Here is a 16,954-nt window from a genome sequence, read left to right as displayed (position 1 = left end):
GCACATCCGTATACATCACCAGTATTTTTCTTTATTTCCCTCCAAACTTTTGGGGACAGGATTTGAACTGTGGTTGGCCATGTGGGATCTGACTCTCTTAACCACTGAACTATGGGGTCAGGTCCCAAACTTTTATAAATTCCTTGGTTTTTCAAAGCCTTTATTGAATTACAGCAGATAAGCAAAGTAAGACAGGTAGGAGGATCAGCTCTGCTTTGCCATACTATCGTGAGTATTTGAAACAGTATTTAGAATGAAAATTCTTCCTCTACTTTTAAAAGAAAGGGGGGCTGGCAGGTGGAGTGGTGAAGGGTGCTGGACTCTACTTTTTTTTTGAGAGGTTTTTGCTATAGGGCAAAAAACTGCAATCACCAGGAAAGACAGACAGTGAGAAATCACCCCCCTGGGGGGATGGTCATACCGCAATCCCTTCTCCTCCATTCTCCTCTAGGGATCTTGGGCATGCCCACACACATGCCCAACGTGAGTTTAAGCCACTGGGTCTGGGACTCGAACTGCGGTCGATTACATGGGAGTCCAGCAACATAGTCATTATGCCAACTGCTAGTCCCAAGTCGTTTTCTTTCTGACGGTGGTATAATTTGGTGCAAATTGCATAACTTCTTAGTTTCAAGGAGGCTATTTCAGTTATCAGAAGCATTAAATTAGGACAATATGTAAAAATAAATTAAATCACTATTTTTCCTTTTTATGTCTTATTTTTAGAACTTCAAGTCTAGAAAAATGACTGAAATATAAATGATTAGTAAATGCCTATTTGGGGCTGGCAGGTGGCATGGTGGTTGAGGTGTTGGACTCCCACATGGTTGATCATGGTTCAAGTCCTGGACCTGGCAGCTTGCTTTCTTAGCCCCCCTCCCCCCCCATCTCTCTGGTCAAATTAAAATAATTGAATGAATAAATAAAATTAAACAATTATTTTTTAAAAAAGCCTGCTTATGGTTAACTCCATATAAAATATACAGACTTAATAAAATCCAGGTAAGAGTATCTTTTAGTCAATTTAAATAATAAACCATCTACTGCTAAAAAAGTCAGTTTTATTACAGTAATTAGGAGATTACAAGAAGCACAAATATAGCTTATACGTTTAAATTTACTTTTTTTCTTAATTTGCTATAGGTGTGTGCACTTGCTGGAGAGACAGCTTAAGGGTGTGTGTGTATGTGAGCAATCACCCCCCAGGGGGTTGGGTAGGAGATAGCCTTGCAATCCCCTCTCCTCCAGTCTCCCTTTGGGATTCTAGGCACACAAACACTCTTGAGTGTCTCAAGCTGCCAAGTCCAAGACTTGAAGCACACAGCCAGCCATGTGCAATCCAGCCAACCAACACGTCACTGGCTATCCCTAAATTTACCTTTTAGTCATATGTATCATATATCACACTTAAAAACCCAGAACAAAGAACACCTACAGTGCAGAATGCATTTAATTGGCTCATGTTATTTAAAGAATAAAACGAGGTATTATAACACCAAAAAAGCAGATTGGTGTAAAATACAAGACAAATCCTAGCAATATAACCTTAAATATTAAATTCTCTTATTATTGTGAAAATAGCAGATAGTTATAATTTACTTGTATCTTCCTATCTTAAAACCTGATTTTCCATTTTAACTACCCTATTATGAGTTAAGATTTAAAAAAAATTTTATTTATTCATTCATTTATTTTAATTTGACCATAGAAAGAGAGAGAAAGAAAGTGAGAAAGCAAGCCACCAGGTCTGGGATTCAAACTGTGGTCGGCCATGTGGGAGTCCAGCACCTTTAACCACCATGCCACTTGCAGCCCCAGTTAAGATTTTTTTAAAGAAGCAACAGAAAAAGATAGAGATATTCCTGTAATAATCCCTTAAATGAACTTACTTGCTTTTTTCTTTTTTTTAAAAAAAATTTATTTTATTTTAAATTATTTTATTTAACTTTATTTATTCATTCATTTATTTATTTCAATTTGACTAGAGTGGGATAGAGTGAGAGAAAGAGAGAGAGAGAGAGAGAGAGAAAGCAAAATGCCAGGTCTGGGACTTGAACCAGAGCTGGCCATGTGTAAGTCTAGCATCCTTAATCACCAAACCACTTGCCAGCCTCCATTTTATTTTATTTATTATTACTTTTAAATGTGACCAGAAAGACACACACAGAGAGAAAGAGAAAGTGAAAGAGCAAACCACCAGGTCTGGGACTCGAACCATGGTCAGCCATGTGGGAGTCTAGCACCTAACTACCATGCTGCCTACCAGCCCCATGTTTCTTTCTTTCTTTCTTTCTTTTTTTTTTTTAAATAAGTTTGCTATAGGGCGTGTGCACTCACTAGAAAGTGAAAGTAGAAAGTCACCCTCAAGAGGGGGGTAATCATGCTATAATCTCTTCACCTCTCAGAATTCTAGGTACACACACACATGTGACCACTGTGTTTTTCAAGTCACTGGGTCCAAGACTGGAACTGAGCAGTCAGCCAAATGGGATCAAGCTGCCCCAACCACCATACCTGAAATTAAACCTTTATATCCATAAGAACAGATACCCATGCAAATAGCACAACAATTTCCCCACATTATAGTAATATAGATCTAATTCTGTCAGTTGTTTCTTCAATTGCCCCAAGTGTTCCTAAACTATTAACTTTGTGGTTTTCCCAGACATGGAGGATTTTTGAAATCAAGTTAATAATTCTGTGGTATAATTAAGTATCTGCTACTTACCCACTACAGCGGCATCTTTGTCACTAATAAACTTCTTAAATTCTTCCTCATTCTTGAGAGGAACTGAAGCTGGTCCCGCCTGCTTCTTCAGGTGGCTGACAATTCCATCTAGAAGTCAAAATATAAGTTAGAGCAATACAATTCATATATAATTTTGGAGATGGTAAATATTCATGATTCAAATTCAAAGAGTACTAAAAGGTATTTCTTCCCCCCCTTGTTCCTAGTCACTCAGTTTCTTCCCTACGGTATATGATTTCAGTTTTAGTATATCTTTCCATTTTATGCAAAAATTGATAATTCCATATTTTAAATTATTTTTTAATCTTCAAAACGGCAGCATATACAAACGATGTTCTTTATTTTATTTTTGTCACTTAACACAGTTTAGAGATAACTTAGGTCAACATACATAAAGAGCTATGTCAACCTTTTATTATGGCTGTGCAGTATTCACATTGCATTGAATGTGTCTTTTTTTTTTTTTTTTTGGAGAGGTTTCTGCTATAGGGTGCGCTCTCGCCAGAAAGACAGAGAAAGACAGAGACAGAAAGCGAGAAATCACCCCCCAGGGGGGATGGCCACACTGCAATCCCTTCTCCTCCTTTCTCCTCTTGGGATCTTGGGCACACACGCACACACGCCCAGCATGAGTTTAAGCCACTGGGTCTGGGACTCGAACCGTGGTTGACTATGTGGGAGTCCAGTGACATAGCCATTACATTAACTGCTGGTCCTGAATGTGTCATAATTTAATCAGCCACAATTGATGGACATTCATTTCTAATCTCACGTTGTAAAAATTATGTGATAAATACCTGGTATTGATATCATTTTGCACATGATAGAGTACTGTATATACACAGAGGAAACTCCTAGAAGTGGATTCAGTGGGGTCAAAGGGCACATGCATTTGTGATAGTTAAACTTTCCTCCCCAGAAGTTTATCTGTTATTTTTGTCTCCTCTCTCTCCACTTCCAAGTAAATTCTATATGGCAAGAGATTTTTGTTTTGCTCTCTGATCCGTCCTTAGCTCTAAGAATAGTGCCAAATACATAAAAATTCCAATAAACATCTGTTTTTCAAATAAATTATATGACTAGATACATCCTTATTCTCAAGAACCATAAAGAAGCATATGTAGCCTTCCATTTTTGTTAGTTTTTGCTTTTTTTAGGTTTTTGCTATAGGGTACATGCCCTCTGGAGAGAGAGAGAAAGAAAAAGAAACCACCACCCAGGGGGTATAGCTATGTCACATCCCTTCTCCTCTACTCTCCTCCCAGGACTTTGGGCATGCATGCACATGCGCCTGACATCTCTCTCAAGCCACCAGGTCTGGGACTCAAATCACAAAGTTGCCCACGTGGGATCCAGCACCTTAACCACCAAACTACCTGCTGGCCCTAGCCTTCCATTTTTAAAGCAGAAAATGCAGTGATTTGTTAGCTTGTATGAGAGTTTAGCTATGTATAGGTCAGATCATACCATGAATAGCATCCTGTCATAAGCACATTTTCTTATTGAGGAACAACAGGCTAGTTAAGCCAAAGAGTTAAAATAACCACATATAAAAAAATATATGTATATATTTTAATCTCCTAAGCCTAGTTGATAGACCATTAATTGTACTTTCTCCTTAAGAGTCCACTGAATCCATTCCTAGGCTCGAAATGCTCATAGGCCAGAGGCAGTGACAGTCTTCCACCTCCATGAGCTCCTCTTCCTGTGTTCTCTAATGATTTGCTAGCTGCAGAAGGCACATTACCATTTAACTCTTTCAACATGATTGAGCCTGTTTTGCATTTTTTTCTTTAGGTTTTTGCCATAGGGCACTTACACTCACTAAAGAGAGACAGAGACAGAGAGAAAGTGTGAAATCACCCTCCAGGAGGTATGACCACACCACAATCCCTTCTCCATTATCCTTCTGGGATCTTGGGTATGCACGCACATGCCTCCAGGTCTGGATCAAGGCTGGCCTAGTGGGAGTCCAGTGCCTTAACCACCACACACCTGCTGGTCCCCTATTTTGCATTTCTAAGGGACTTCTTTTCCTTATCTTTTCACAGATTTTTTTTCTTCCCTTTAAACATTTTCCTCAACTCCCAGTGGAAGGGTTTTATCAATAGGTTAAACAAATCAAACAAGATTTGTAAGCACACTTAAAGTTTATAAAATGCAAGCACGGGGGAAGATCATTTCAGGCTATGAATACAGCCCAGGCAAAGGTACTGAGGTCAGTCTTGAGATCACAGGTAGGGCCAATGTCATGCAGGGCTTTATATATGAATAGCAATACATACACTAAAAAATGCTGTCTCTTAAAACCCCCAACTCAACCCCTTTCCTCTTAGCTTTCCATCACGACAAGCTAATGTGTGCTTGATTATTTGAAAAATGTAAGATAAAACTGTCTTTCCTCATATAAGAATATTTTTTTCCTCATCAATTAGGAGCACCAACGGATCCCACTTACCTCTCAAATGTTATCTCTTATCCTGATCATACTCTAACCACGTGGTCTTTCTGTCCTTTGAACACTTCAAGTTCAGTTACACATCAAGGTCTTTTTGTACCTGCTTTCCCTCTGCCGGAAACTCTGTGGCCAAGATCTTCTCATGTCTGGCTCCTTGCTATCATTTATGTCTCAGTGCGAAGACTGCTTTCCTGATCACTCTAATCATGGGTTCTTCCACCCCAATTACTATCACATCATTTATTTATTTTTCTTTTTTAATGCTCTTATTGCTAACTGAATTCATATAATACACACATATTTTTTACTTTATATTTTTAAGTTTATTTCTTCTGAGACAGGCAGATGTGCGTGCATGCACACATCACAAACACCCAAGAGAAGGGAGGGGCAGGCATTCCAGTTAGGGTTCCTAGCCCAGATTATGGACATGCACATGCATATAGTTTTGCTCAGCGAAATCCTGGGACATAAACCCAAGAACCCTTCCATGTGGGTACAGCTACACTACCACCTGCCACCACCTGGTCCTGACTTCATTTCTGTGATAAGATATACATAAAATAATATAAAATCCACCATTTAAACCATTTTAAAGTAAACAGCTCCACAGCATTAAGTATACTCACATTGCTGTACAACTAATCTCCAACTGTTTTTTCTTTTTTTAAAAAATCATTTTACTTATTTATTTGTTTGTTTTAATTTGACTAGAGAGGGGCGGGGGGAGGGGGGAGTGAGGAAGAAAGCCATCAGGTCCAGGACTTGAATTATAGTCAGCCATGTGGGAATCCAGCACCTTTAACCACCATGCCACCTGCCAGTCCCTTTCCTTTTCTTTCTTTTTTCCCCAAAGAATTATTTTTATTTAACTTTATTTATTCATCCATTCCAATCTGACTGGAGAGGAAGAGAGAGAGAGAAAGCGAGAAAGCAAGCCACCAGGTCCAGGACTTGAACAACGGTCGGCCATGTGGGACCCCCAGCACCCTTAGCCACCACGCCACCTGCCAGTCTCTTTTCTTTTTTAATAGAGAGATTTTTACTATAGGGCACATGTGCTCACCCAAGAAACAATAACGTAACCATTATGCCATCTGCCGGTCCCACAGAGACATTCTTTATTCATGAGATTGTGTGTATGAGAGAGAGACAGAAAGAGAGACATATGCAACCTTCACAGGGTCTGGTCACACTCCTATCCCCTCTTCCTTTAGTCCTCTAGTCCAGCAAATCTTGAGCATTTACACACAAGCCCATTGTGTTTCAAGCCAACTAGAATTGGGATTTAAACTGTTGTTGCCATATGAGATCCACTTTTTTTTTTTTAAAGAGGCGTGTGTGCTCCAGAGACAGAGACAGTGAGAGAGAAAGTGAGATATTATCCGCCAGGGAGGATGGCTACGCTGCAATCCCTTCCCCATCTTCTCCTGGGACCTTGGACATGCACATACATGTGCCTGGGGTGATTTATGAAGCCACTGGGTCCGGGACTCAAACTGTGGTCAACCATGTGGAAGTCTAGTGACATAACCACTACACCATGTGCTGCGCCCATGGATCCATTCTTTGTGAGAGTTCAGTGCCCTTAACCAACATGCCACCTGGTGGCCCTGGGATCCATTCTTTTGAGCAGAGCATGACCACTATGCCACGGGACCAGCCCTCCAGAACTATTTACATCTTGTAAAACTAAAACTCTACCCATACACTACTTCTTCTTCCCTCTCTCCCAGCCCATTACAACCACCTTTCTGCTGTCGCTATAAATTTGACTACTGTAGGTTCCTCAGATTAAGTAGAATCAAATAGTATTTGCTATTTGTGACTGACTTGGTCCATTTAGCATGTCTTCAAGGTTTATCTGTACTGTAGTTCGTATCAAGAATTTTTTCCTTTGAAAGGCTGAATAATATTCTATACACAACAAATTTTATTTGTCCATCCATCAATGGACATTTGCGTTACTTCTATCTTTTGACTACTGAAAATAATGCTGTATGAACATGTATATATGACTATTTCTTCAAGATCCTGCTTTCAATTCTTTTGGGTTATACCCAGAGGTGAAATTTCTAGATTATACGCTAAATTATTGTTTAAGGAAATACCACTGTTTTCCATAGTGACAGCACCATTTTACATTTCTGATAGTGCACGAAGGTCCCAGTTTCTTCTCTACATCCTTGCCAACGCTTGTGTTTTTTCTGCTTTGTTTTTTTTAAAGGTAGTGTGCCTGGGGTACCTTTTAAAGGGAGCAGGTGGCACAGTGGTTGAGGGCAATGGACTCTCATGTGGTCAACTATGGTCCAAGTCCTGGACTTGGTGGCTTAAAACTCACGTCAGGCCTATGTCCATGCATGCATGAGGTCCTGAGACGAAAATGGGGGAAATAGGATTATGATGTGGCCACCAACCCAGGGAGTGATTTCTCACTCTCTCTCTCTCTAATGAGCACATGTAACCTATAGCAAAAATCTCTCTCTCAAAAAAAAAAAGAGAGAGAGAGAGAAAGTAGTGAATGCATGTGAAAGATAAACACTCTCAGCAGGGTCTCGTCACACTGCAATTCCCTTTGCCCATTTCTCAGGATTCTGGACACCTATGCGTGAACTTGGAATTCTTTCAGGCCGACTCAGAGATCCAAACCCACAGAAGGCCACATGGCTTTCAGTCTTGCAAGGCTCTTGATTACCATTACCACTATGCCACAGCAGCTAAGCATACTCTGTTTTTGTTTGTTTGTTTGTTTTGATAGCCATCCAAATGAGTATGAGATGATTATCTTTTTTTAGACAGGGATCCTCCTTCCTCAGCCTCTCAAGTAGCTGAAACTATAGAGCCTGGCTTTATTATAAAAAAAAACTTCTTTGTTGCTTTCTCCTCCTAATCTTCCAAAATGTAAACTCGACAAGAATTGGGACCTTGTCTACTCTGTTTGCCAATACCAACACCTATTGTATTTAGAATATCCGGCAGAGTAAGTACTCAGTAAATATTTGTCAAATGAAAAATGCCTACCTGACCTTATAGTTCAACTATTTTCTGTACTACCTACATAATCAGTTCATTTGAAGAAGTCTTTTAACATCCACCAAACTGATCTCTTAGATAAGGTGGTATCTTTTTTGTTTTTGGAGAGGTGTTTGCTATAGGGCGTGTACGTTCACCAGACAGAGATAGAGAGACAGAAAGCGAGAAATCACCCCCCAAGGGGGATGGCCACGCTGCAATCCCTTCTCCTCCATTCTCCTCTCGGGATCTTGGGTATGCATGCACGCACACATGCCCGGCGTGAGTTTAAGCCACTGGGTCTGGGACTCGAACCGTGGTTGACTATGTGGGAATCCAGAGGCATAGCCATTACGCTAACTGCTGGTCCCGATAAGGTATCTTTTCTTTTTTTAAAAATATTCATTTATTTTTAATTTTATTTACTCATTCATTTATTTTAATTTGACCAGAGAGAGATAGAGAGAGAGAAAGTGAGAAAGGAAGCCACTAGGTCTGGTCAGCCATGTGGGAGTGTCTAGCGCCTCAACCACCACACCACCTGCAGGTCTCCTAGATGAGGTATCTTTAAGACTGAAAGTATATTGTATAGAGAAACACATTTTCATGTTTCTGCTACAAAGAAAAATGTACTTAACAAATTAAATTTCCAGAGTGTAAGAGGATCCTTACCAGCAGTCCTAGGTCCATCATAAGCCCCAGCTTCTTCACCATCTCTAAATATCTTCAGGGTTGGATAACCACTGACCCCATACTTATTACAAGTATTCGTGTTGGCAGTGCAATCGACCTAAAGATTAGAATACACAAACTCTTTTTATTATCCAAATACCTGCTAGAGCTTTCATTGTTTTTATTTCTGAGACAGAGTCTCGCCATGTTGTTATCCCTCTGACCTCAGCCTCCTGCTGGGACTGTAAGCACAGACCACCAACCAGGCTCATGTAGGTTCTTACATTCCCAAAATACTGGGATTAGCCAAATCATAAGAGGGTCAAGTAATTCTTCACACACATGATGTGAGACTTTAAAGGCAGACTAGCGCTTGCCTAATTTCAGAAAATGCTTAAGAAATTTTTTTAAAGACTTAGATTCTTATGCCTCATGCCAGTTGCAAAAATAACTATTTAAATTTTGCTTTTGGAGACTGTACTATTAAAGTGAAGAACATGTGGGAAATAAATCACTTAAATTATTAACAGTGGCTAACTTTTAAAAAAAAAAATTTTTTTTTTGAGAGGTTTTCGCTTATAGGGAGCATGCACTCACCAGACAGACAGAGAGAGACATAGAGACAGAAAGCGAGAAATCACCCCCCAGGGGGGATGGTCATGCCGCAATCCCTTCTCCTCCATTCTCCTCTCGGGATCTTGGGCACACATGCACACATGCCCGGCATGAGTTTTAAGCCACCGGGTCCGGGACTCGAACCACGGTCGGCTACGTGGGAGTCCAGCGACATAGCCATTACGCTAACTGCTGGTTCCCGACAGTGGCTAATTTTGATAAGGACAATCAAGAAGATGTATGGATGGGCATTCATACCCTTTAGGTAGGGCAGGGTAAAATTTGATTATGCAAATCATCTGAAGTTATCGACAAATTTACTGATTATTTGTACATGCTTCCTCAGCTAGTCTGAATCTGTGTCAAACCAGAGCACAACAGATCTAGTGAGACCTATTAGGAAGAAGGGAAACAATTTTCATCTCTTTGGCCATTTACTTTGAACCAGGCCGTGCTTGAGGCACTTTGCATGGATTGGGTCGCTGGAAAAGTCATGACGTGTTTTTCTATGCAAAAATGCATCATGACTTTTCCAACAAACCAATATTATCTCAACTTTTAGAAGATTCTGAGGCATCGGGACCAGCAGTTGGCATAATGACTATGTCGCTGGACTCCCACATAGTCTACCGCGGTTCAAGTCCTGGACCCAGTGGCTTAAACTCACGCTGGGCACGTGTGCGTGCGTGCTCAAGATCCTGAGAGGAGAATGGAGAAGGGATTGCGGCGTGGCCATCTCCCTTGGGGGGTGATTTCTCGCTTTCTGTCTCTCTCTCTCTGTCTGTCTGGTGAGCGCACACGCCCTATAGCAAAAACCGCTCCAAAAAAAAAAAAAAAAAGAAGATTCTGAGGTATGATCTAGAAGATTCTGAGGTATGATCTTTATGCTCTAGATAGGTAAACTGAGGTCCAGAAAATGAATGTGTCTTTTGTCATATATGCAAGTCACACAGGCAGGAGTTAAATTGCGACTGAACTTTTTCTATGGCAAGCTGCTACATATCAGGGTTAAAAGTAATTTCCAAAGACAGCCTTATTATTTATGAACTATTTATTTGAGGCTGGCAAAGATGTGAGTTTTAGATTGGAAGAACTATGGGCTTCTTATAGAATGGTAACAAAATTCTGGAAGCATTGCTTTAATGGTAAAAACAAACACCAAGTTTACAGTTGACCAATTAGTTAACACCAATCAATATCCTCCTATCATTTTCCTATTCCCATCATCGTAACTACTATATGGTAGATTTAGGGAACTCATTTACTTGGTAATAATTTTCCTCTACTCTTTACTTTTCACATTCATCCCTTAATTCTTATTTACCATATGTCTTACTTCGTATGCCAATAATTTCCTTAACGTCACTACTTTTCATCTTTTGAAACTATAATTAATAAAACAGTCAGTGGTATATCTGTCTAGAAACTAGTATTCATTCTTCTTAGCACCATAAGAATAGAGAAGGTGAGTATTAGCTTACAAACAACTGTTTAAAATGCCTCATATACTAAAGCATCCACCTATACTCACCTTTGCTAATGGAACTATTCCTTTTAATCTGGTAGCTGCAGCTTCATACTCGGGGGCAAGTCTCTTACAGTGTCCACACCTATAAAAATATACAAATGCCAAATTCTCATTTTGATCCTACACATTTGTTAATTTTGTCTCTCTAGGGAGAATCTCCAAGTATAATACTACATTTAAACTATTGGGTCATCAGAAAAGTCATGAGCAAAAATACTACCTGAACAATATTCATTATTACTAAGGTAGAGCAGAGCTCTCTGAAGGTAAAGGTCCTATGTCAACCCTGAGGCTTACTGTACAGCACTGGTTCGATACAGAGGCAAAAACCGCTCCACTCTCTCTCTCTCTCTCTCTCTTTTTTTTTTTTTTTTTTTTTTTTTTTGCTACAGAGCACGTGCACTCGCCAGAAGGACAAAGAAACAGAAAGCGAGAAATCATCCCCCACCACCCGGGGATGGCCACGCCTCAATCCGTTCTCCTCCATTCTCCTCTCAGGATCTTGGGCACGCATGCACAAGTGCCTGGTCTGAGTTTAAGCCACAAGGTCTGGGACTTGAACAGCGATCGAATACATGGAAGTCCAGCGACATAGCCATTATGCCAACTGCTGGTCCCAACATCTATTTTCTCAATCAAAAGTGTAACTGAGTCCTGAAAGTTGCAGTCAGAAGTGTGTTCCACATTACAGTGGGGCAGGACTCAGCCCTTTTGAATAATTAATGAGGCTAAAAAGAAGGACAAAATAGCAATAGCTCCACTCTGGCAGCATTCCCCAAAGTTACATTTTTTCCTTAGGAAACCAGCACTAGGGTTCTTAAAAATATAATGTATGAAATGTTATGAGGGCCCAGATGTAATATTAACTCTTTAAGAATCAACACCAAGTACCTTTTCTCCATTCCTTTAATATGACCCTATGACTAGAAGCCCCATTTGGATAGGAAGTGGAACTAGGCCCAGAGGCACTCATGTGACACATGTAGATCCTCCAGAAGTTCACTGGAGGCCTTTTTCTTTTCAATTCAGTTTCAACATACATTAAAATGACATACCTCTGATGGCAAGCCTGACATTTTTTTTTAATCGGACTTTATTTTTGTTATATATTTATTTATTTTAATTTGACCAGAGAGGGACAAAATGAGAGAGAGAGAGAGAGAGAGAGAGAGAGAGAGAGAAAGTGAGAAAGCAAGCCACCAGGTCCAGGACTCGAACCGTACTCAGCCATGTGGGAGTCCAACGCTCCTAACCACCACACCACCAGCCAGCCCAGGCAAGCCTGACTTTTATAGCCACACAGTTCACCTGGCCATGAGAACTGATTAAAACATGTAAAGTAAAATACTATTCCTAGAGGGCCACCAGAAGCACCTGCTCCTCTGCCCAGAAAGTCCTAACAGTCCCATAGGTACACTGTAGATGAAATGGGTGTGCATGTAACATAGTCTTATCTGCATAAAGCTAGCACCAGCTGTACGTTTTCTTTCACAAGTCAATGGGTTGCAGAGGGACCACTTTCAGAAGGTGAGGAGTTCTGTAACCTCCCTATAGACAGCAATAAAAGGAAGAAAACAAAAGGAAAGAAAGGGAAGAAACTTAAGCAGATACATTTCATAGCCAATAGTCTTTATACTGTGTTTCAAAGATGCATACTCCCCCCCCCCAAATTGGGAAGTGTTTTATGGTAGTATTTCTTAGTTTACTTATTTCTTCATAAATGAGAAAAACATGGCAGTACCCACAACAGGATAATTTTTTAAATTAAAAATTGCTAGAGGGCATGTGCACTCAGAGACAGAAGAGAAAAGGAGAAGGGACCCCCTCCAGTGGGGTGTGGTCACACTACAATCCCTTCTCTTCCATTTCTCTATTCTGTAGAAATTTTGGGCACGTATGTACATATGCTCAGTAAGTGTTTTACAAGCTGCTGGAGCTAGGATTCCAATCACAGCTAGCCATGTGGGATCCGGGTTCCTTAACCAAGAGGCTACTGATGGGGTACCCCAATAGGATCTTGATGCTAGGATCCATCCCTAGCCCCAGTCAATCCTGGATCATGGCACACTAATGCCTCGTGTACTATGGAGGTCTCTGGACATGAACCTGGAACAGGGGTTGGCCTGGCAGAACACCATATTTTACTGCTGCTCCACGACCCATGTTTTTCAGTAAGGCACAGAATAGGGTTCCTTTCACAATCAATGCCATTTTAGTTGTGTTTTAAATACAGCATTATTCATAATATTCTCTGTTATCTAATATCACATTGTAAATTAAAAATTGGTAGTTCAGTTATAAACTGAAGAAGAGTGCAGAATGGCCATTCTCTCTGAGGGGTGAATTCTCACTCTCCTTTTCTCTATCCCTGTCAGCACACATACCCTATGGCAAAAACCTTAAAGGAAAAAAAAAAAATCAACCTATGAAGGGCTACACCATTGCACAGCAGTTAAATGCTGTACATAGGGGCTAGATCCAACGGAGTTGACTGTGATTCCAATTCCAGCCCTGGTGGCCTGAATAACATGCCAGGTGCCCAGGAACTTGAAAGGATGAAAAAAACAAAAAACTGTGTTATGATAATGCCCCACTTGGGAGAAAATTATCCATGCAGCATTAAAACAAAAAAGTATGCATGGATTACTGAACTAGAATTCCAGGAATCTGAGAAGTAAGCAGGTAGGTGTGTAAACTGCAAGGCTGGGACTAAAAACCACTGCCCTAAGCAATGGCAACATCCACAAGGATGCACAAAGGGAGTACCAAAGAGGCTAGAGGAGGCTACTCCAAACCCACCAGTAACAGAGCTCTGGTGCAGGGAGGAAAATCATAAAGCTCCTCCACTCTTCCACTCACCCTTAGAAGATGTAAAACACAAACAATTCCGGGGGGCCGGCAGGTGGCACGGAGGCTAAGGTGGCTGGATCTCATATGGCCAATTGCATGGTTCCTGGAACCAGTGGCTCAAAAACACGCCGGGCATGTGTGCCCAAAATCCCAAGAGGAGATTGGAGGAGAACAGACTGCAGCATGGCCATACCTCCAGAGAGTGATTTCTCACTCTGTGTGTCTATCCGATGAGTGCACAAGCCATATAGCAAAACTAAACAAACAAAAACCCACAATCCCATTTACCCTCATGGGTGGCACAATAATAATGAATTCCAACATATATTCACCCAACAGTCATTGTGTGTCTGCCATGCGCCAAATACTATTTTATTAACCTCTGACAGAAAAATCCATATATTCCTTCCCCTACAGGAATATGAGCCTGGCAGGGATGACAGACAGTTATTATTAGGTGCCAGCTCAGAGGAACAACCAGTTAATTGTCCAGGGAAGAAAAAAAATAACTTTTGAGCTAAATCTTACATTGAGAAGATCAGCTGGAGGAGTGGGAGAAATTCCAAGTAAAGGAATCAACAGATATAAAAATAAATATTAAATATTCCACTACCCACACAGTCTTTTTCATACGTTAGAAACAGAAGCTACCCTAGGGGTATCGTACAAATCTACAACATAAGATGTTGTGGAGTTAAAGTTAACACAGATCAATAAAGTTTCAGAAATTATCAAACATTTAAATAGTGCTACCTATTTTCCCAGAGAAATTCAGAAATTCAAAATCATAAATGATTTTTAAACTCCACAGTGGAAATGTTAGTGTACAAGTCAACTACAAAGAAATCTTTCACTTTCACTTGTAAAACAAGTGAGAAAAAAAAAAAGCCTACAAGAAAAGGATCTTGCTCAAAATAGGTCCATTTTACTTTCACTTCTTAAAAATTGTTTAATTTTATTTTTTACTATTATTTTTATTATTGTTTGTATTTTAATTGGACCAGAAAGCATGAGAATGCAAACTGCCAGGTCTGGGACTCAAACCGTAGTTGGCCATGTGAAAGTCCAGCATCCCAACCACCATACTACCTGCTGGTCCCCATTTTACTCTTAAAAAAAAAAAAAAGATATTTATTTATTTATTTATTTTTAGCGATTCTCTAATTGTTCCTAACTTGTGAAATAGTACTCCTGATTTGTATAAAGGAATACAGCAGTAAGAAAACAGTTCCAGTTGATGTGTTAAAAAATTAAAAATAACTGAATGCAAAGAAATAAGGATACTATGAACAGAAGACTTTCTTGACTCCAAACTGCTCATTCAGAAAACTGTTCTTTCCGGCTGGCCTTGGGGAGGATGACCCTATTTTTCTAGACCAATGAAAAGCAGACACCACAGCAAGAACCACCCAGTTCTAGGGGTACTCTAGTGCATGATGGGATATGTAGTTTTTTAAGGAAGCACGTGTAATAATTAAGTAGCAAAGAACACCTTCAATTGAAGATGATTCTGCTTTAAACTAATAGTCTAATGGACCACAATTCTCCAGCAATTCCTATTCTTAACTGCAGCGTGACCACTCTACACCAAGGAAAGACCACCAGTTCTGACAAGCCCAGTGACGCCCCCCTCAAAACTGGCAGCATAGTTATATAATTGGGAAAAGACACTCCTAGGAGTGAACATGAGTTCTACAGATGTAGGAAGACTAAGTATAATGGATAATCGGTACTCTCAAATAGCCACAGAGTTACTCTGGACATAAAATCTATCCCAAGGTTGAAAACAAAATTTGCTGCCTCTTGCACATCTTTCTGATTCAGGTGTTCTTGACTCTAGGACTTCTAAATAACCCTCAACAAAGTCAGCTGAGCCTGAGGAATGAAGCAGAGTCAGGAGTAAGTAAAAATTAGACACTGTTTTACAAGTATTTTTGAAAACAGTTCTTAACTAAGGGTCATCGTACCAGGAGGGGAAAAACTAAGTACTTGCAATTGCCATGGATATACTGAGTTATCCCAAGCATTAAAATAATCATTATTTGCTGTAGAAATGATACGGAGGTTTAAAAAAAGACAAAAACTCAGGATGACTGGGCCAGGAACCTATCTGCTCTCCTTTCCCCTCAAGATAAATTTTCATTTCCAATTCATTCTATCCTGAGGCACTTACACCCTTGTCCATTTAAGCCACCCTGAAGTGGAGTATTTCTCCAACATTGCTTACTTTCTCTTTGGACCCTAATTTAAAACGGCCATTTGGACAGATTCTGATGGCATTATTCTCGTTCACCTGTTCTTTCCCCTCGACAGAGAACTCTGCCTGTGCTGTGACATAGGTGATCAGCTTAATGCAGAAAGTGTACACCATGCAATAAACAAAACATTGCCTGTCTGGAAGAAGGCACTCTCGATCACTCTGCAGTCACTGAATGACTGACCTTGGATGGAAACCAACGACTGTGGGACGTGGGGCAAGAAGGAAGGAAATGCCCGGGGGACCCAGGCCCGGTGTACTTGGTGAAACGTTAGCTGCCACCATAAGGCTCCGGGATGCCGGGTCTGCAGGCTGGAGAACATTAACACTGACTCACCCAGGAACTGCAAAGGTACCTATCAAAGGGGGAGGGGATGGTGAAACCCTCCGCAAATAGGAAGTGCCGCAAGCGAACGGAGGTAAGGATGTGGCCCAGCGTGAGGGTCGCCTTCGGGTATTGCGGGTGGGGGCTCGCTCGCAGGCGATTAGGCCGACGTCGCTCCCGGGAGGGCACCTCCGGCCTCCCGGGGATGGGAAGCCCGCCGGCCGCAGCCGGGGCCCGCTGGAACGGTGGAGAGCGCCGGCGCTGCGTAGGCCCAACAGCTTTCGCCCCCGGCCCAGCCCGGCCTTCCCTCCCTCCCCAGCCCGGGCTGAGTGGCCTCACCAGGGGGCGAAGAACTCCACGAGCATGAGGCCCGCAGAGCCCGTGTCGGAGACGCGACTCTCGAAGTTGTCGTCGGTGAGTTCCAGCACATCCGAGGCAGCGGCCCGGCGGGCCGCGGCGAGAAGCAGCGCCACACCGGGAAACAGAGC

The 16,954-nt window shown here is 41.2% G+C and overlaps 1 protein-coding gene across 1 annotated transcript in view; it reads right to left on the bottom strand.

The window, feature by feature from the left end:
- The window catches only part of PDIA3 (protein disulfide isomerase family A member 3), a gene marked incomplete at its 5' end in the record, with an annotated part of 42,802 nt that extends 25,854 nt beyond the window's left edge, over positions 1-16,948 (bottom strand). Inside the window, 4 exons of the mRNA XM_006162871.3 lie at positions 2,729-2,836; positions 8,892-9,009; positions 11,038-11,116; positions 16,806-16,948. Of these exons, the coding sequence (XP_006162933.1) occupies positions 2,729-2,836; positions 8,892-9,009; positions 11,038-11,116; positions 16,806-16,948 (448 nt within the window). The remainder of the gene's footprint in view (positions 1-2,728; positions 2,837-8,891; positions 9,010-11,037; positions 11,117-16,805) is intronic.
- Between the last annotated feature and the right edge of the window lie 6 nt (positions 16,949-16,954).

Source organism: Tupaia chinensis, unplaced genomic scaffold (genome assembly GCF_000334495.1).
Source record: "Tupaia chinensis unplaced genomic scaffold, TupChi_1.0 Scaffold141044_1, whole genome shotgun sequence".
Classification (NCBI taxonomy): Eukaryota; Metazoa; Chordata; class Mammalia; order Scandentia; family Tupaiidae; genus Tupaia; species Tupaia belangeri.
Note: the sequence above shows the minus strand (reverse complement) of the source record. Positions and strands in the feature narration are given on the sequence as shown.